Source organism: Spea bombifrons, chromosome 8 (genome assembly GCF_027358695.1).
Source record: "Spea bombifrons isolate aSpeBom1 chromosome 8, aSpeBom1.2.pri, whole genome shotgun sequence".
Lineage (NCBI taxonomy): Eukaryota > Metazoa > Chordata > Amphibia > Anura > Pelobatidae > Spea > Spea bombifrons.
In genome coordinates, this window is record NC_071094.1 from 21,691,346 (window position 1) to 21,708,698 (window position 17,353).

At 36.8% G+C, this 17,353-nt stretch overlaps 1 protein-coding gene and 1 long non-coding RNA gene across 2 annotated transcripts in view; one reads left to right on the forward strand and one right to left on the reverse strand.

Annotated features, from left to right (window-relative positions):
• LOC128502623 (uncharacterized) overlaps nt 1-17,353 on the reverse strand; it is a 113,428-nt gene that overhangs the window by 57,438 nt on the left and 38,637 nt on the right. The gene's annotated exons all lie outside the window — the stretch shown is intronic.
• Nucleotides 1-17,353, forward strand: part of MID2 (midline 2) — a 76,523-nt gene that overhangs the window by 37,841 nt on the left and 21,329 nt on the right. Inside the window, exons 5-8 of the mRNA XM_053472469.1 lie at nt 4,045-4,152; nt 6,040-6,188; nt 7,579-7,706; nt 9,796-9,939. Coding sequence (XP_053328444.1) covers nt 4,045-4,152; nt 6,040-6,188; nt 7,579-7,706; nt 9,796-9,939 — 529 coding nt within the window. The remainder of the gene's footprint in view (nt 1-4,044; nt 4,153-6,039; nt 6,189-7,578; nt 7,707-9,795; nt 9,940-17,353) is intronic.

Consider the following 17,353-nt stretch of genomic DNA (forward strand, 5'->3'; position numbering starts at 1 on the left):
AATCAATGTGTAAAAAAAGTGTGTAGCAGTGTTTAAACTACACACACAGCTAAAGCCAAAGCATTTGCAACAGTGTATATCTTATGTATAACTGAAGAGTTTTATGTCAATCACATGTTTAACAACTGATAATCTTCAGAATACAGTTGTTCCAGTAGGTAACTATATATACAAATATGATAAAGGTAAATATATATTTCCAATAACCTTATCTGAAGAATACAGGAACAGCTGCATCTTAAGGCAATTGTTTTCATAATCCATATGCGAAAAATCTTTTGTGGAAGAACCCGGAGAAACTAGATTAACATATCATAAATATGAGACTAAATAGAGTTATTTATTCATCCCCTTAGAGGTTAAGCAGTCAAACGCATAAGTCCACCATGCTTCCTGTTTTTTAAGGAGATACTCTCTATCCCCTCCTCTAATCTGTCTAGGGATGAAATCAATAAAACGGTGGCAAAACCCTGCAAGTGTGTGGCCCTTTTCATGTAAATGTTCTGAAACAGGCAAATCCAATTTTTGGGTTTTAATTGTCGGTTCATGTTAGTAGAAACAAATTTTTTTTGTAGTCTCTCCAACATAGATCAAATCGCACAGACAAACTATTATACTGTTATGGCTTGACAAATACCCTTGGTGAGCTGAAACATTGCCAGTGGTATTGCAATAAATACCACATTTTCTGGGGTGCTGAGCATTTATTTGGAGAGCATATTGTCCTGGGGAATGTTTGGAGCTCCTGCTACAGTACCTAACTTGTAGAGTGCAACCCTACAGTAAAGTATTTTGATTTAAACATGAAGGTTACATAATGCAATATTGTTGTACTACAGAGTCAATATTTTAGCCTTAGTTTCTTACAGGTGTAGTTTTCCTTTGACATATAGTTTGTAGGCCACAATCCATAAATGAAAGGCAGCTAATTACTAACTCATTTGGGAAATAAATCTCAGACATATTTTTAAAAAATAGGAGAAATAGAACATATATTCATACATTAAAACTTTTATTTTTTTTTAAAACCTATCGGGGGCAGCTCAAAATTCACTTTTTTAGCTGCCCCCGATCTATTACTACTGACACCCAGGACTGAGGTCTAGATACTTTTTGATATTTTAGCTCAGGTGCAGAGAGTTCCAGCACTTAGAAGCTGGTATAGCAAATAGCAGCAAATATGGAGGAATAGTCATGCACATCATGTATGCATGAAAATAGGTTAAGCTCAATGGGCCCTTTATACATAAATGCGTCTCTTATTTTAATCCGTACACACAATAACATAATATAGGTCTCTTGAAATGTGAAATTAAGGTTTTGTAAAATGTAGCATATTTTAACACTATATGGGAAAAACTGGCACTTCATTTGAACATCTGTTACCTGGTTGCAACAGCAGAAAGCCACCTAAAAAAAGTGAAAAATAAATACACAAATTAAAATTTTTGAGAGAATGGGAGAAATGGAGTTATACGCTAGAAGTGGTTAATCTAATCAGCAAGTGAAGAGGTAGTGCATAATTATCTGACAAGAGTATAATATCCGTTTTCTATCCCTAAACCCCCTTAATTACGTCAATAGCAAATACGGTAAGGTAACATAGCAGAAATGCTGTTGATTTAGCCTTAATGCATAAGATGTCTCACTGTGGGCTGCAGTCCTAGAGAGGTGAGACAATTAAGTGGCCTCTCATTGACAAGTAAGCTGACTTGTAAAGTACAATTGATTGGAGTGCATTTTAGAAGCGACAGCAATTTATCAACCAATTCAAAAAGGATTTAGCACTGGACAGTGACCTTTTTTGTGTGTGGGCAAAGAAGTGAAAAGATTTAAATCCCAACACATTGAAAGTGTGATCAGTATGAAAATGCGTCATACATGGATTGGCTTGTTCTAACATAAAATAAACGTTTTGCTTTTTTGCATCAGTTTTGCATTGATCCATAAGCACACTGTGCATGTGATATACTGTCTGCAGTGACCCCTCTAACTGCCCCTTTCACGCCGCTGTCCTTACTGGTGTTGAACAGTGGTGCTATAGGGGGCCTGATCACCCAAGAGGCAGAAGGGGCTGCTGCTCCCTAAACTACCACCCTAGGCCAGAATACACCACTGGAAGTCAGCATTACTCAGGGCCACCATCAGAAATCTTGGGGTGCAATACAGTATTAAAGCTTGGGCCTCCATGCCCTTTAAATTAGCCTGCCCCATGTCCATATAATTGCCCTGCCTACTGCACGACCCATGTTCCCCTCATGATCGTTATGATGCTTCCATAAATAAACCTTATTAGACCTCACACAGGAGCCACTAACCCTAGGCTCATCCTTAGACTCCAACACACTGCCACACACTTACTAATAAAATGTGTGACACTCGTATACACACACATGCCAACAGCAAATACTAACAAACAGACATGCACTCATGGTAATTTCCTACGCTAACATACACTTGCACACCTTACGGTAACACACATGCTAACACCATACAGAAATACACTACATTCTCACATGCACACTCACGCTAATGTAATAAGGTAAGACACACCAGTACCTGTTGTAGTGCCTTGATAGTGGCTCTGGCATTGCGTATGTCAAACAAATAAGATACACTTGCACATAAAGATACAACAGGAGTTGAGGAACCTACCCTGTGAGCTTGCGGTTTAGTCTCATGACGCTTCCATACAAAGTTCTTGACAAGAATGGTGGGCTTATGACAACCTCACTCATAAGCTTACATTCTAAAAGTGCTACCATATGAGGACATGCAACCTCAGTCAAGTCTGGTTATTTATGTTAACCCTTAACTTTGGAGTTGACCAATTTGGTTTGAATCTAGGAGCCATCCAAAAAAAATGTAGAAGCCATTTTTTTTCCGCAGTCATGTTTTTGTTTTCAAAGATGCTCCACTAACACAAAATCCTCTAATATAAAACAATATATTTCTCATAATTAAGAAATATGTATTAAACATAATTAATAGATAAATAGAAAATAAAATATTGATCAATATATCAAATATTTGGCAAATACATATCAACGATAATCCATTTTATTGAGGATTGGTAAATTAAATGCATGAAATCATTAGTAAATCAAGTTTATAATTAATCGATAAATAAATTGCTAAATAAATCGTAACTTAGCTACGCTTAAACATTCTAACACCATACACTAATAAACACAAACTCTAACACTATATGCTGACATACTCACAAAAGCGTCATACAGCACACACCATCGTACACTCTCATAAACATGAACACGCTATCCAATACCATACAATAACAAGCACTATTCATACAGTCACACACATTCTGCCTCTAGCACTATACATATACTGACATAAACACTGATGCGCTAACACTATATACATACACATTCACTCTAACACTACAGTACAATACGCACACACTGACTCTCGCATTATACATATACAAACACACTGACTCTAATACTATACATACACACACATACACCAGAAGAATAGCAGTAGCAGGCGCCCTAGAGGCTCATAATCCAGCACCGAATTTTACACTCTATTTATGGACATGTCTGCACCAAAATATATGCAAGCCTGGATTTTCCTTACAAGCTGTGGAATTTAGAGCACAGCATGAATCTCAGGATCAGTATGGAATCTCTGGGCCATGAGTGGTGCTTGAACATGAATGCTCCCCACACTTTTCAAGTCTATTGGTGGCTAGCACTGCCCCAACCCTGATGCAGCCAACCCCCATCCCCAGGTTTGAATGCATGACCAAATTGAAAGAAATGCTTTTTTTCCTTGCCATTGGTACCAAGGCATTCAGGTCATTAATTTTTGGGAATATTGACAAATCGTGATTTTCTTCAGTAAAAGAAAATAAGTTTACTGTCACGTTGAGATTAGATCACTTTGATGTTAGATGCTATTTGATGAGTCTGACAATTTATCGGTAAATAATAATAGTCACTATCTTCAGAAGTTATTTAACTATTGAAATAAATGGTATATATTAAAGCTGAGCAGTCTGACTATGCTCTCTTTGTATAGGTTAATACCAGTATGCATGAAGCAAAGCTCAATGAGGAATGTGATGAATTAATGGACATTATACAAAGAAGAAAGCAGATGATTGCTGTCAAAATTAAAGAGACAAAAGTAAGAATAAATTATAATTGTAATGATCCAGTGCATTTAAAAACTCTCCTAAAATTAAGCAGAAATTGTTTTGTAAACCATACATTGAGCCTTACCCTTGTGAATGCAATATTGATTCTAGGTACAATTTCCCATATTTGATAGAGCTATTACAATGAAGAGAGAATATGAGTTTAACATGATAAAAAGGTTTTGTACCGTGTTAGCCGTTGAGAAAACAGGAGAAAAGTATAGTTAAAATGATACCATTTATTGGCTAACTGAGAGTTTAATTGCGAGCTTTCGAGACCAAGTTGTTAGGTCCCTTGCTCAGGCATTAATGAAGCTAACACAGACTTTTCTAAATACAAAAGCACAATTCACACATTAACAAAGACGCTAGATAAACACAGAGGTATTGGGGAATTTGTTCAGCAGTAAATTAGCTGGACTAGCAGAGATCCAATGGACAGATATGGTTCAATCAAAGCATCCTTGGCCAGTTTACTCCCTGGTTAGAGGGGCCATAAAACCATTTGACATATGCCAGATCCACGAAGGTGTCAAATGTTCCCAGGAATAAGTTGTTTGTAGTTAATTCGAATTGTGAGAGGATTAATGGTTTGTAATGTTATAATGGGAGATGAATTCTCTGTCTCTGTTGAGGCCAGTTAGTAGGGTATTAAAACGGTATATTAGTTTGATCTCCCATGAGTTTAACAATAACTTTAACGTTAACATTAACAAGAACATACATGAGACATACTGACAGAGAAGGGGAAGCAGGCACTGGTATTGGAAGCCTACAATCTATCAGTAGGTTAAGGGGAATGAGACAGAAGGTAAGTGACTGATTTGAATGTAACCACAGTCACATGCAGATGTTAGTGTGTTAGTGTCTGAGGATCTTGAAGGTGTGGTTTAATTGTGAGAGAATGAAGGAGCACAGAGATAAAATTAGGTGGGAAACACTGTAGAAATGCAGAGCTTATTAGAACAAATAGGTAAATTGAACAAAGTACTTGGTGAGGGCAAATGGAGATGATGCTGCTGCAGTTTTCATCCAGTCTAGGTCCATCTGTTAATTTATGATGAGTTAACTTTAAATTAATGATCTGCACTGCTGTAACAACCAAAGGCCCGTAACCTGCAGCGCTGCATCACAAGTGACTGCATTAGTTGATTACATAGAAGCAGCCAATGTTTAAGACCTAGCCTACAACAATTACAAGCATACTGGAGAAGAAGGCTCCAAAAGTTTACCATTTGAAACCAAAAAACCAGGAGAGCAAGAAAAAAAGAGTGTGATTATCCATAGAAACTGAATCGAATAGAACACGAGTAAAGCAATCTCTTTATATTCTAACATTTGTGCAAGAATTGCATCAGATGTGTTGAGGGAGATGGGTTTGGTTCATGTTTTAAATTTGGAATTTTAATATAATCCAGTATGGCAAGCTGCCTCTTAAAATTTTAGAAAATAGACTGTTTCTAGGAAATTGAGAACTGATTTTATCATTACTTAAAGAACCACTTGTTTCTAGCAAGTTCTGCTAAATTGATTTTCATCTCTAAACTGTAAGAGCGAACCATAATTGTCATACTCTGGCTATTGTAATCATTTTCTGGAGTCCCTATTTGGACTCATTGTAATTGTATTCGATATTGTACAATCAAATCATGTGGTCATTGAAAAATGATTGCATAATACCCATTTGCCAGAAGTGCATGAACTCTGAAGTGATGCTGAATTACAATATGCAAAATCAATTTTTTTCCTTAAGATTATCCTGGGTTGTAAATTTAGTATGCTATACAGGTAATTTACTTTTGCTTACGACCCTTTCTATCTTAAATGTTTTTTTATTTTTACTAGTTTGATGTCAATTTTGATGCAATGTCTTTAAGGTGATGAAGTTAAGAAAGCTTGCTCAGCAAATAGCCAATTGCAGACAGAGACTCGAACGTTCCACAGTATTAATCAATCAGTCAGATCATATTCTTAAGGAGAATGATCCTGCAAGGTTCCTGCAAGCTGCGAAAACTGTAGTGGAGAGGTATGAGCCGCATTCTTACTATTAATCTTTGTGCTGTGATCTAGTTGAGCTTTCTTTGCAGATTGATGCTGGACAAAAGTTGTAGCTACTTTCACTGCCGTTTGTGTCCAAGTCATCGGGCTTCCATTTGATTAAGACAATGGATAAGGAAGAAAATTGATATATGATTAAATTTTTTTATGGTTGAGCAGATGTTATACCAGTGAAGCATACTGATAATTAATTTAATTGGCACTGTATTGATTGAATAAAAATGTAGGTATATTTCACTGACATCCATGATTCATTACCAGAATACTCACACCAAACAAAATACCATTTATATCTAGTGTGAGCCATTCTATAAAAACGGTCCAACAACTTCTGTATTATATTGCTGTTTGTTTGAGAAACTAGCCATATCACTTTATGACATCATACATCTACTTATATAAATATGTATTTTTACTTCTATAATATAAATAATACATATTAAAAAAAATCTCTCCATATGCTGTTTGGTGCACTGCATTTTAAATTTAAAATATAACCATATACCTGTTAAATGGACACTTCAGCGATAATATGCACTTTAATACATATCATGTGTGCGTGATCCGTTTAAATTATTTTCCAGTCTGTTTGGCGGCAAATATGGCACAAACAAGCTGTCTGGGGAAAAAATGGCACTGACAAGCTGTTTTGGGGGAAAGCTGGCACAAACGTGTTTTGGCAAGGATGGCATTGACATGCTGTTTGGGGGCAAAGATCACTATGACAAGATGTTTTGAGGAGAAAGGAGACACTGTGGGATATGTTGCTTGGGAAGTCAGGGCAATTTTCACACCAGGGCTCTGGTGTTTCGAGTTTGGCCCCTGTGCATTCTTTTAAACTGCTGCTTTATTGTATTGAGGACCATTGTTTCAGTGAAAAGTTATTACCATGAGTGGTTGTGTATGGAGGTATATAAGTTGCATTAAAAATAGTTCTTGATTCCGTCCCTATGATTGATCATTATTCTGCATTTAATTAACATAATATTTAATTAACAAAACAATAGTAAGGCAATAATTTCCTTTAAGTGTACATCAGAGTCAGTCATGTTTAATTTTTGTAAGAGATACAAACATTAGGTGCTACAAAGGAAGTAATTATTTTTCACAACTAAAAGAAATACTCCCTGAATAAACTGGTTTTCAGTGCATAATTAACCAATGCTATGATTAAATGGAGCCTACCCATACACTAGTTGAGGTGAGAATTTGGGTCGCTATGTTTACATCACATAAATATATGCATTACCAATTTTTTTAGACGTCACTGAGGCATACTGCATTTAAAAAAAAAACAACAGTTTGTTAAAAATCACAGAACAACCCAGATGCTTAATAATGCTGTCATTTTATGGCAGAGTCTCTATGGCAACTACATCGTCTCAGGTTCTAATCCCTGATGTCAATTTAAACGATGCCTTTGAAAACTTTGCTCTGGATTTCTCCAGAGAGAAGAAATTATTAGAAGGACTTGACTACGTAACAGGTAAGAAAAGAAAACAGAATGTCCATCTGACAATTGAATATAATGTAATACAAATGTTGTTTCTGTTATGATGCCATGGTAAAAAAAAGCAAAATACCTGATTTTAGCATCTTACAGAATAGAGATCGAGAGAATTGAGATGCTGAATCAAAGCTTAATTTAGTGAAAACCTAATGGTCATAAAAAGTTCACAATTTCAAATGTGGAACTCAGTTCAGATCTCTATATTGCATGACTGTAGTCATATTTAGAATAGATATTTGCCTTCATGTTTGCATGATGGCTAAATGAAATAAGATTGCATTTGTGCTCCTGTACAACACTAAAAAAGAATAATTCAGTTATTCAGTGTCACTGAGATAACTATGCATTGTATGAGGTCAACTGTGTTCTTATTTCGGAGAGAGCTTCCTTGGGGGGCCTTAAGAGAAAGCAAGTAGAAAAACTAGGAATATCACACCACTCCATTTTCTATCAGGTCCCACTTTCCCTGCAGCATAAGAAAGTGTTGACAGAGGTCTGCTCCAAGTACAGCTCTCTACTCCCTTATGTAAACTGTAGAGGTAATCACTTCTGGCCAAGATCAAATGAGTACCTGTGAGAGAGGGAAAGCCTGGTCCTCTGTCTTTAAGACCGAGTGGCTTGGATCCCCAAGGTATTTTCAGAGTCCTCTATGCTCTGGTCCAGCCAGGGCACGGATTCGCTTTTTTGGTGTGTGGGGTTAACACATCACCAGTTTATGTTGAGCACATCGGTAAGCACACTGATCACTTCTGGACCCCTGAAGCACCTTTTATTTTTGTATACACTAGCCCTTATTAAAAAAAAATTATCACACCAGCATAAAGGCTTGGGGCTTCCATGGTGGTACTGTATATATACCAGAGAAGGGTGGAACAGGACACCAAAAAAATGCCATGGTGGAGCTGGGTCCCCTCAAAGATCCCAGTTTTTCTTTTGAGGGGAGGAGCTATGTATATCCTATGAGTGCCCTCCCCTTATGTGAATTTCAGTGGCCCTAACCCTTGTGGGGAAAGGGTTAATAAGATGCAGCCCTCCTGCAGGCCTTCTGGCTTCTCTGCCTTTCTGGCTAAGATCAGGTGAGTACCTGTGAGAGAGGAAAAGCGTCGTCCTCTACCCTCAAGGCCTGGATTTGCATCAGTGAGCCCAAGGTTGTTATAGTATCCCCTGGCATGGATAGGCTGGGGCACTCTGCACTTGAGTGGTGTGTGGGGGCACATTTTTTTTTATTCACAGTGCACAGGATCCCTTCAATTGATGCACCTTTTATTTTTACCCACTCTTAAAATTGCCCTGGCCTATGGCTGGTGGTGGAGGGGGATTTTTTTTTACTTACCAGACATGTGGCTGGGGCCTGTGGATAACACTGGCACCACTTATTGCAACTTCACCTTCAGTTTTTCAGTGCACAGATTTTGTTTTCTGCAGCCCCAGAAGATGAAGATTGGGACCCTACCACTTTTGAAGAACTGATCACCCTTTTTTTTTTAACTGAGCTTAGTAGATGGATGAAGAGCATGATTCGCCAAAAAATAGGAAATAGGAATAGTTTATGAAATATTGCATCAATTCATCTTATGAGTTATTTACCAATGAAACAACTGAATGAATGAATAGGTGAATTGGCAATTTATTTACTTAATTGATGCAAAATGAATATTTTTTATGTATTAGATATATTGTTCCATTGATACAAACCTTATATAAACTCAAAAGAACGAAATGCACTATGCAACTCTCATGCAAAACTAACCAAATTGTTTTGTATACAAAGAATGGAAACATAATTATTTAAGCAGCCAAGCAACATTTAAAATCACTAAACCATTTATGTCAGTGTATGTAAATATTTTGAATATATATATTTATGAAAGTAAATAGCAAAGTATAGAAGAGTTTCTGTCCCCTTATCCTCATCCCTTAGTCTAATGGGGCCACATGACATCATTTGCCTTGTTGCATTCCTTAGATCCACCCCTTATTTCGAGTTTAGTTAAATAACTGTATATTTGTACTTCTTGGTATTTCCTTTTCTATTTTAGTTGTTTAATTGTTATTTTTTTTGCAGCACCAAACCCACCTTCCATCAGAGAAGAGCTGTGCACTGCCTCTCATGACACAATCACAGTTCACTGGATGTCAGATGATGAATTCAGTGTTGGCTGCTATGAGCTTCAGTACACCATCTATACCGGGCAAGCAAATTTCATAAGTAAGTTGTTACTTTTAAATAAAAAAATATATTGTGAGCTAAAGGAGTATTTAATGTGTATATCATGGTTTATTTGTGATTCTCCATCCTTCTAAGCTTTTAATGCTTCTTAGTGATAGGAAATGGGTCAGTTGACAGTGGAATTTGCAATGGAGTTGTGGTTCTACCTTCTAACTCCTTAGCCTCAACATGCATAATGAAGGTCCAACCTCAGTGATTGCTTGCTGTAGGAAGAGCTTGGATTCCCCTCTATAATGTGAAATTAGTAAGATTTATTTGGTCTCTTCCCATTAAATTAGACATTGGCAGGGTCAGCTCATTTCTCTGTAGAAGTCTGCTAGTGTTGGCCCCTTTTTTTAAGCAAGGAGATGAAAATACCACCACAGCAAACTTTCCTGTCAACTAAATAAGTCCCATGGTGTGTGGAATCATAAATAGCCTCCTTTCTTTTAATTCACTTATAGCTTTTCATTTTTTGTTTCCCTTTGTATATCATAGGCTATATATATCTTCTGATATTTCATACTGTGCCTAAAATTCTTTAATCCTATTATTATAGTACCATGTGAACAGAAAAAACCTCACCTGTTATGTATGTTGGTTGCTTGGTAGGAATCGAAGGGCATGTATTCTGTATTTGCTTAATAGACACATCTGCCTAGCTTTTTTTGGTGTGGTATGAGTGAAAATACCTTTTTATATGAACTCGGAGTGTTACATTTGTGTAACATGAAAATCATAATCAATATGTTTTGATCAGCAGGAATTCCTTTAAATGACGTATCACTTGCCTTCTGTTTACCCACTGAAAACTGGAAAATATTATTGTACATTATGATGACATATATGATATAAATTAAGTAATAACTTGTGTGTGCTAGGATTGTTTGTGATTTACTGGGTTGGTAAGTTAAGGCACAAATTAAGTGATTTGGCAGGTTAGAACTGTGGATACATATAACATACACCAAACATATCGGGCGCCCAAAGCTGGACACCTTTATTGGGGGTGTGGTTAGGGGTAGGGCTAGGGTGTGATCAGAGACAGGTCCTTAAAATAGTACAGACTTGATGCTCCAGCAGATCAGTGGCCTGGGCATAGTAATGGTACTTTGAGAAGGAGATAGTATAGTGAAAAGTGTGGGACATCTTAATTGCAGAACTTTAACGGATTACCTGTGTGATATGTTGAATATTTAAGTGATGCTTTTCACATTGTAAAGATGTGGTCTGCATGAAGAATGGGCTGTTTTCACAAACTATGTCAGTTCTTATCAGTTTGAAACAGAGAGTGGGGAGAACCAAATGTCCCTCAGCCCAAAAGCTGTCTTGCAGAACTGGTAATCAACCAAGCCCTGCATATAGTGCTTAACGTACTCATGCATAATGTATGGTGCTGATACTTTCTGAAGGAGATGGTATAGTGAAATGTGTAGGGTTTCTTGATTGCATAACTTCAACTGATTACCTGTGTGATATGTTAATATTCAAGTGATGCTTGTCAAACTGGGTAAAATGTGGTCTGCATGAAGAATGAACTGTTTTGTGTGAAACAAAACAGACTCTTTTACAGGACAAAGTTGATAAATGTATTTTTGTTTCAAATAAAGAGTTTGTTGCTTTCTGTTAACATAACTTATTTTTCAGTGCAATTTAAATTTTATAAGAGACCAAGTTAAAGTAATTCTTAGTGCCATTAATTATTATTAGCCAGGCTTACAAACTGTAAGGTAATGAGACACTTTTTTTAAAAAAAAAAACATTAGTTGCAGACTATTCGGTAACCTGGCCTCTGTACATTGTTGTGTAAATCAACGGCGGTTAAAGTGACGGGTTCATGGGTATCGTTGAAAATTTTACAAAGATAGAAAGTCAGAACTGCACTCTAATTATAAGTAACACACACAGATCAATAGTGATAAAGCCTACAGGCGCCCTCCAAGCACTTTAAGTAGCAATAGTGTAAAAAGAGTAAGGCTAGCACTCAAACCACATGAAAAATGAAAAATAACCCAGTGTGAGATCCAACAACATTTCAGCTCCTTTGTCAAGGGTAGGATCTAAAACCCAATAGTCATAGAGAGGTATAAATGCCTAGTGACTTGTCTTTCAAATGAAAGAAATGGACGACCACCCTGTTCAGATCAATGTGACACACTGCGTGCAAACGTTCATGCGCATAAATCGCACTTACATCATTCAAAAAACATTATTGAGACTATAGTCTATACACAACATAGGAGTAGACAGAACAGTTCAGGGGGATCTTATATGAGCATAATATAGTAGCAAATGAGCGTGACAATGTCACACTGCCATGAACAATGCGGCTGCACATTTCCTTAATTTGAAAGACAAGCTAGGTATTTTTACCTCTCTATCACTATTGGGTTTTAGATCCTATCCTTGACAATGTTTGGGGATCTCACACTGGGTGTCAGTCTGTTCTGCCCTTGCTTTGTTTATGCATTACACTATGTTGAAAACCCTTTTTTGTACATTGTATTTTGGTGATATTACACCCTGTAAACATTGTTTGTATCAGCATATATGTCTAATATTTTTCATTTTACATTATTAGCGAGGAACACCAGAATCAGTCATTACATATTTTCTTCCCGTCCATTTTCCTTGCTTTGACTTTTCGTAATCAGTTACATGATATTCATTTTCCAATCTTTTTATTTAATTTGTTATATCTGACTAGTGGCTTTCTTCGACAATTGGAATAGCTATATAGGGTGTTACTTCTGTGGGCAATATTCCAGGCCCGGTCTATGGACACCCATTTAGCCTCTTAAATGCCAGCCATCTCTTGCTTATTTTCTGCCCAACTCTAATGTTCGGTCAATTTTCAAGTATGTTAAAAACGTTGCTGTTTCTTCTTATGAGAATAGTGATGTGAGTTGATTGAAGCCACAGCTCTCCTTTTAGTGAATAAATCCCTTTTGTGTCCATCTTTGTTGAGGCATAGTGAAAGTGGATGCCACAGTTCTCCTGTTGTACCCAGAGCCTCAGAGCTGGTTGAGACATAGTGTAAATTACTGCAGATGTGTTAGAATGTGTATTAACAGCCATGTAATTCTGTGTTGTAGAGTAGTGTTATGCCCATGACAGCTAGTCGTTGGGGAATTCAGTGCTTTGCTTAATATGTAAGGCATGTAACTGCCGGTTGGAAGCATTTGAAAAAGTGTTCATGCTGAAGCCTTTTTATTAAAAATAAAAACCCCAAAGCCTTAAAAAAGATTGCTGTGTCAAATGAGGTTAATAGTAGAACATTGCATCTCTTTAAACAAATCACTGAGCAATTCTTTGTTTAGGATTAGCCCAGCTGAGAAAGGTATATTTATGAAATATATTAGAAAATGATTTCAGAATGGCTTAAATTGCCATCTGGGTAGTGCATGGAAAAGAATATATAGGCTGGGCTTTTTATACTAGACATCTGCAGCTGTCTGCAGTGATTGGTTTATTTATGAGTTATGGTCAACCAGAGAGGAACGAAGAGGGGAGAAAAACGCAAGAAGAGGTCTATGAGGAAGCGAGAGACAATAGCTTGAGGGGGTAAAAGGCAGACGTAAAGCTGTTTGTTCATTCATGTTTGTGTATCAGCTAGAGGAAAGGCTAACTGTGGGGGAAAATATGCATGTGACATGCAGTGGACAGCAAGTGAAAGACAGATGTATGTAAAATATGACACATAGGTAGCTGTAGTCTTAAATAAGTGAGGAAGGGTGGAGTGTCTGGAGGGGAAAGAAAGATGTGAAAGAATAAGAGAGGGCATCAAACGGAGTGAAAGCTTCCAGAGAAAAAAAGAATGATGTAATGAGAGAGAAACCAGCTGCAGTGTTGCTAGGGGTTAAGCAAGAGAAAAATAAGACTGGATCTTGTAAAATATACAGGATATGTGTTAAGAAACCTAATAAAGAGATAGCGTATCGAGAGAGGATACCACAGAATAATTTAAATTCAATATTGAGCAGTTTTCAGCCTTTTCACAGCAGCTGCAGAACAATTCCCTTCACCCTGATGATTAGTTCATAGTACTGATAGGAATAACAATTAAAAAAAAGTGATTACTGTAACTTGTCCAACCTAAGGATCATGTTGAAGGTCTGTTTGATCAGAAGTATTTTGATCAAATAGGTGGTATTAAACATAGAAGCACAGAATAGAGATTAGCAAAAAAAAAAAACCAAAAAAAACAGCTGTTCAGAAAATGAATGAGAATGCAGCAAAATGAAAGCGATGAGGTTAGAAACTCAAAGCAGGGAGAAGAGTGGATATGAAGAGATGCTTCATTATTCTTCCCCTTAGCTACCAATCTGCTTATTACTATTCACATTGTGTCACTCATATCAGCACACAGCAAAATCTGTAATTGTGTGAATCGACTATGGTTTAAATACTCAACCTGTTCCCTTCCATGAAGATGACAACCTATTTCCCATATGAATTAGAGACCCCTGAGGTCCTAAGAGCGTATGCAACATATTTAGGACTGATAAAAGGCATCACCTTTAAGTATAGACTCCATGATCCTTACTTGTTTAAAATATTACGTGTTCTTCACAATTTATATACATGTTGCAGTGTTTAAGTGTCGTAAAATTGTTTATACTTTAGAATTAGATCATATATGCAATCTGTTCAAAGTGGAAATCTGCCTTTCTTGTTTTGTTTTCACATCAGCAAAGTACAACTGTCCTTAAAGGTTTAAATATTGCCAGATATTAAGCTTTTGGTAAACTAACGTTAATAATCAATATTGTGTATCAAACCACAAAAGTAAAACGTGTCTTCCCGATTGGTCAAGTGCTAGCAATTCACCATATATAACACACCTTATGTTCAGCTACGTTTTAAATGAAGCAAACATTTAAGGATTTCAGCCTGTTGGTCAGCAGTTTACATGTGCATTATTCTGCAGTGGGTTACATATCCCGTGTGGAGGGGAACAGTTTTGTATATTAAAATTTCTGATAGACTGGGGAATGTTAAAATATTAGAAACAACTCTATATTGTTGTAAACATTCACGACAGTAAGAAACTTCGTGTCTTATACAAAGCAAAACACCGGCAGTAAGAGATGGCTCCCAAATGGAGACAATATTGTGAGCAAACAGTGTACAGCCTTGAGCATCAAAAAAATGATGCCACTAATTTCACTATTCCATTCCCCTCCCGCAGTCCATGGTGATGTTTTGTCATTGCTGCTGTTGATCAGCAAGGTAGGACGGGAAAAAGACTTACAGAAATACACACAGACCAGACTATTGCTTGTGCTGCTACACTAGGAAGACTGGCGACATTTTTTGTAGACCCCTTGCAGATGTAGTATAAAAGGGGCATCAAGTCGCGTAATAAAGATATAATTTTGCCTCTGTATAAATCAATGGTAAGGCCGCACCTTGAGTATGCTGTGCAATTTTGGGCACCTTTTCTAAAGAAGGATATCATAGCACTAGAAAGGGTGCAGAGGCGGGCTACAAAATTAATAAAAGGAATGGAGCACTATAGTTATGAAGAAAGGTTAACTAATTTAAATCTGTTTAGTTTAGAAAAACGTCGCCTCAGAGTCTGTACAGATGTTTAAACTGCAACTGGATGGATACCTGGAAAAACATAATATTCGGGGATATAATCTTTAATTATGGGGAAACAGCTTATTGATCCAAGGAGAAATCTGACTGCCATTTTGGGGTCAAGAAGGAATTTCTGTCCCTGGTTAGTGCAAAATTGGAAAGAGCGAAGCCGGGGTTTTTTGCCTTCTTTTGGATCAAACAGCAACAAATTAACAGATATAGGAAAGGCTGAACTTGATGGACGCATGTCTTTTTTCAGCCTATGTAACTATGTAACTATGTAGTTTTGAAGATCTTTTGCTTCACTGAATCAGAAGGGGGCAGCCTTAGTAGGAAAAACAATATAGCAAATAAACATAGCCCTTTCTTTGTTTCATTACTTAAATATATTTGATACTATTTGGTAGTATCTTTTGTTTTTGTTTTCTGTTCAGTTGTATTTTTTTTTAATGGAAATTAAAAACCGGTTAATTGTTTTGTATGATTCACTGTTTTTATTCTTTGGCATATGCTCTGTGTTGTGTCCTTGGGACATGAGTCTATTTTAGTCACAACAGCCCATTCTTACTAAGCCACAAGGAAGCCTTCTGTTTATGGGGGATGTGTCTTGGGAATAGAGTAACCCATATTCTAACTATAGTCTGGGAAATAGTTACTGACATTCTAAAATAGTTTTAATCAATGGGAGTTTTGTTTAATAGTGCTTGTGTGTAAGGAGTTTGTAGAAATACTGTGATACAGCCTTGATAACTGACATGTTTATGACTTTATACCATGACATATTCAGTTCAAAAACTCCATTCAACACATTTCTGTATTTCATTTAACCCCTTCTTGATATTTTATATCCCCTTGCTCACTTTCATTAAAATGTTGAAGCTGACTCTCTAATTATACAAATGTATCCTGTATGTGAGTAATGGGCTTTGCTGTGATCAACACAATGACAAATATCACAATGTATTTTTGCTTTAACCTACGTATAGGTATGAAGATGGATTTGATCTTTGATTTTTTTCCGACCTTGAAATAATCACACAGTAGACACAGGTCACACAGGCGGAAACAAAGTATTCCTGTTATTGTAACTAAGAAGGAATTCCATGCAGTTGAATTATCAGAACAGGTTAATGGCCACAAGCAGGGCAATTTTGCCGTTGAAGTATTTCCACTTTGTAGAAAGCATTGCCATTGCAGAATGAGAGTCAGAATCTTGTTGACCACCTAAAGGGTCAGCAAATGAAAAATAAGCATTCCTACGGTGTAAATTGTCACCACTTTAACGTATGATGCTTTGTTCTGTTAGATTTTCTTAACGTTGCTGATAAGCTTGTATGGTGGTTTAACTAGGCATAGGCAATGTGTATCACAGAAATAGAATCCTTTGTGCTGGGGCTGGTTTAGTTGAACTGCAACCAGTGCAGATATGTTACAATATTACAAAGGTAAGACAAATCTTTAATGCATTAAACCTTCTCCTCTAGATGAGACAATAATCATGACTGGTCCGACTAACCAGGGTTTAGGCAGAGAGAGAGCAACATAGACCAGTTACACTATGCAAACACACTAATGATCTGGGGAGGAGAACAGGTTTATATAACTGGCAATTGAAGTAGGTGATATGATAATTAGTAGAGTCAGAAATAATGTGCTTATCTCTGGAAAGGGGCAGAAAAAAGTAATGTGGAAACTGTTTCTGGATAAATCATGCCTTTCCCAGTGGTGTCAAATGGAACTGTCAGGTGAGGTTATAATGTCTGGTTATTCTGTTGTGTAGTGAGGGATAAAAAAAACACAAAAAATAATAATAATAATACAATTGGTA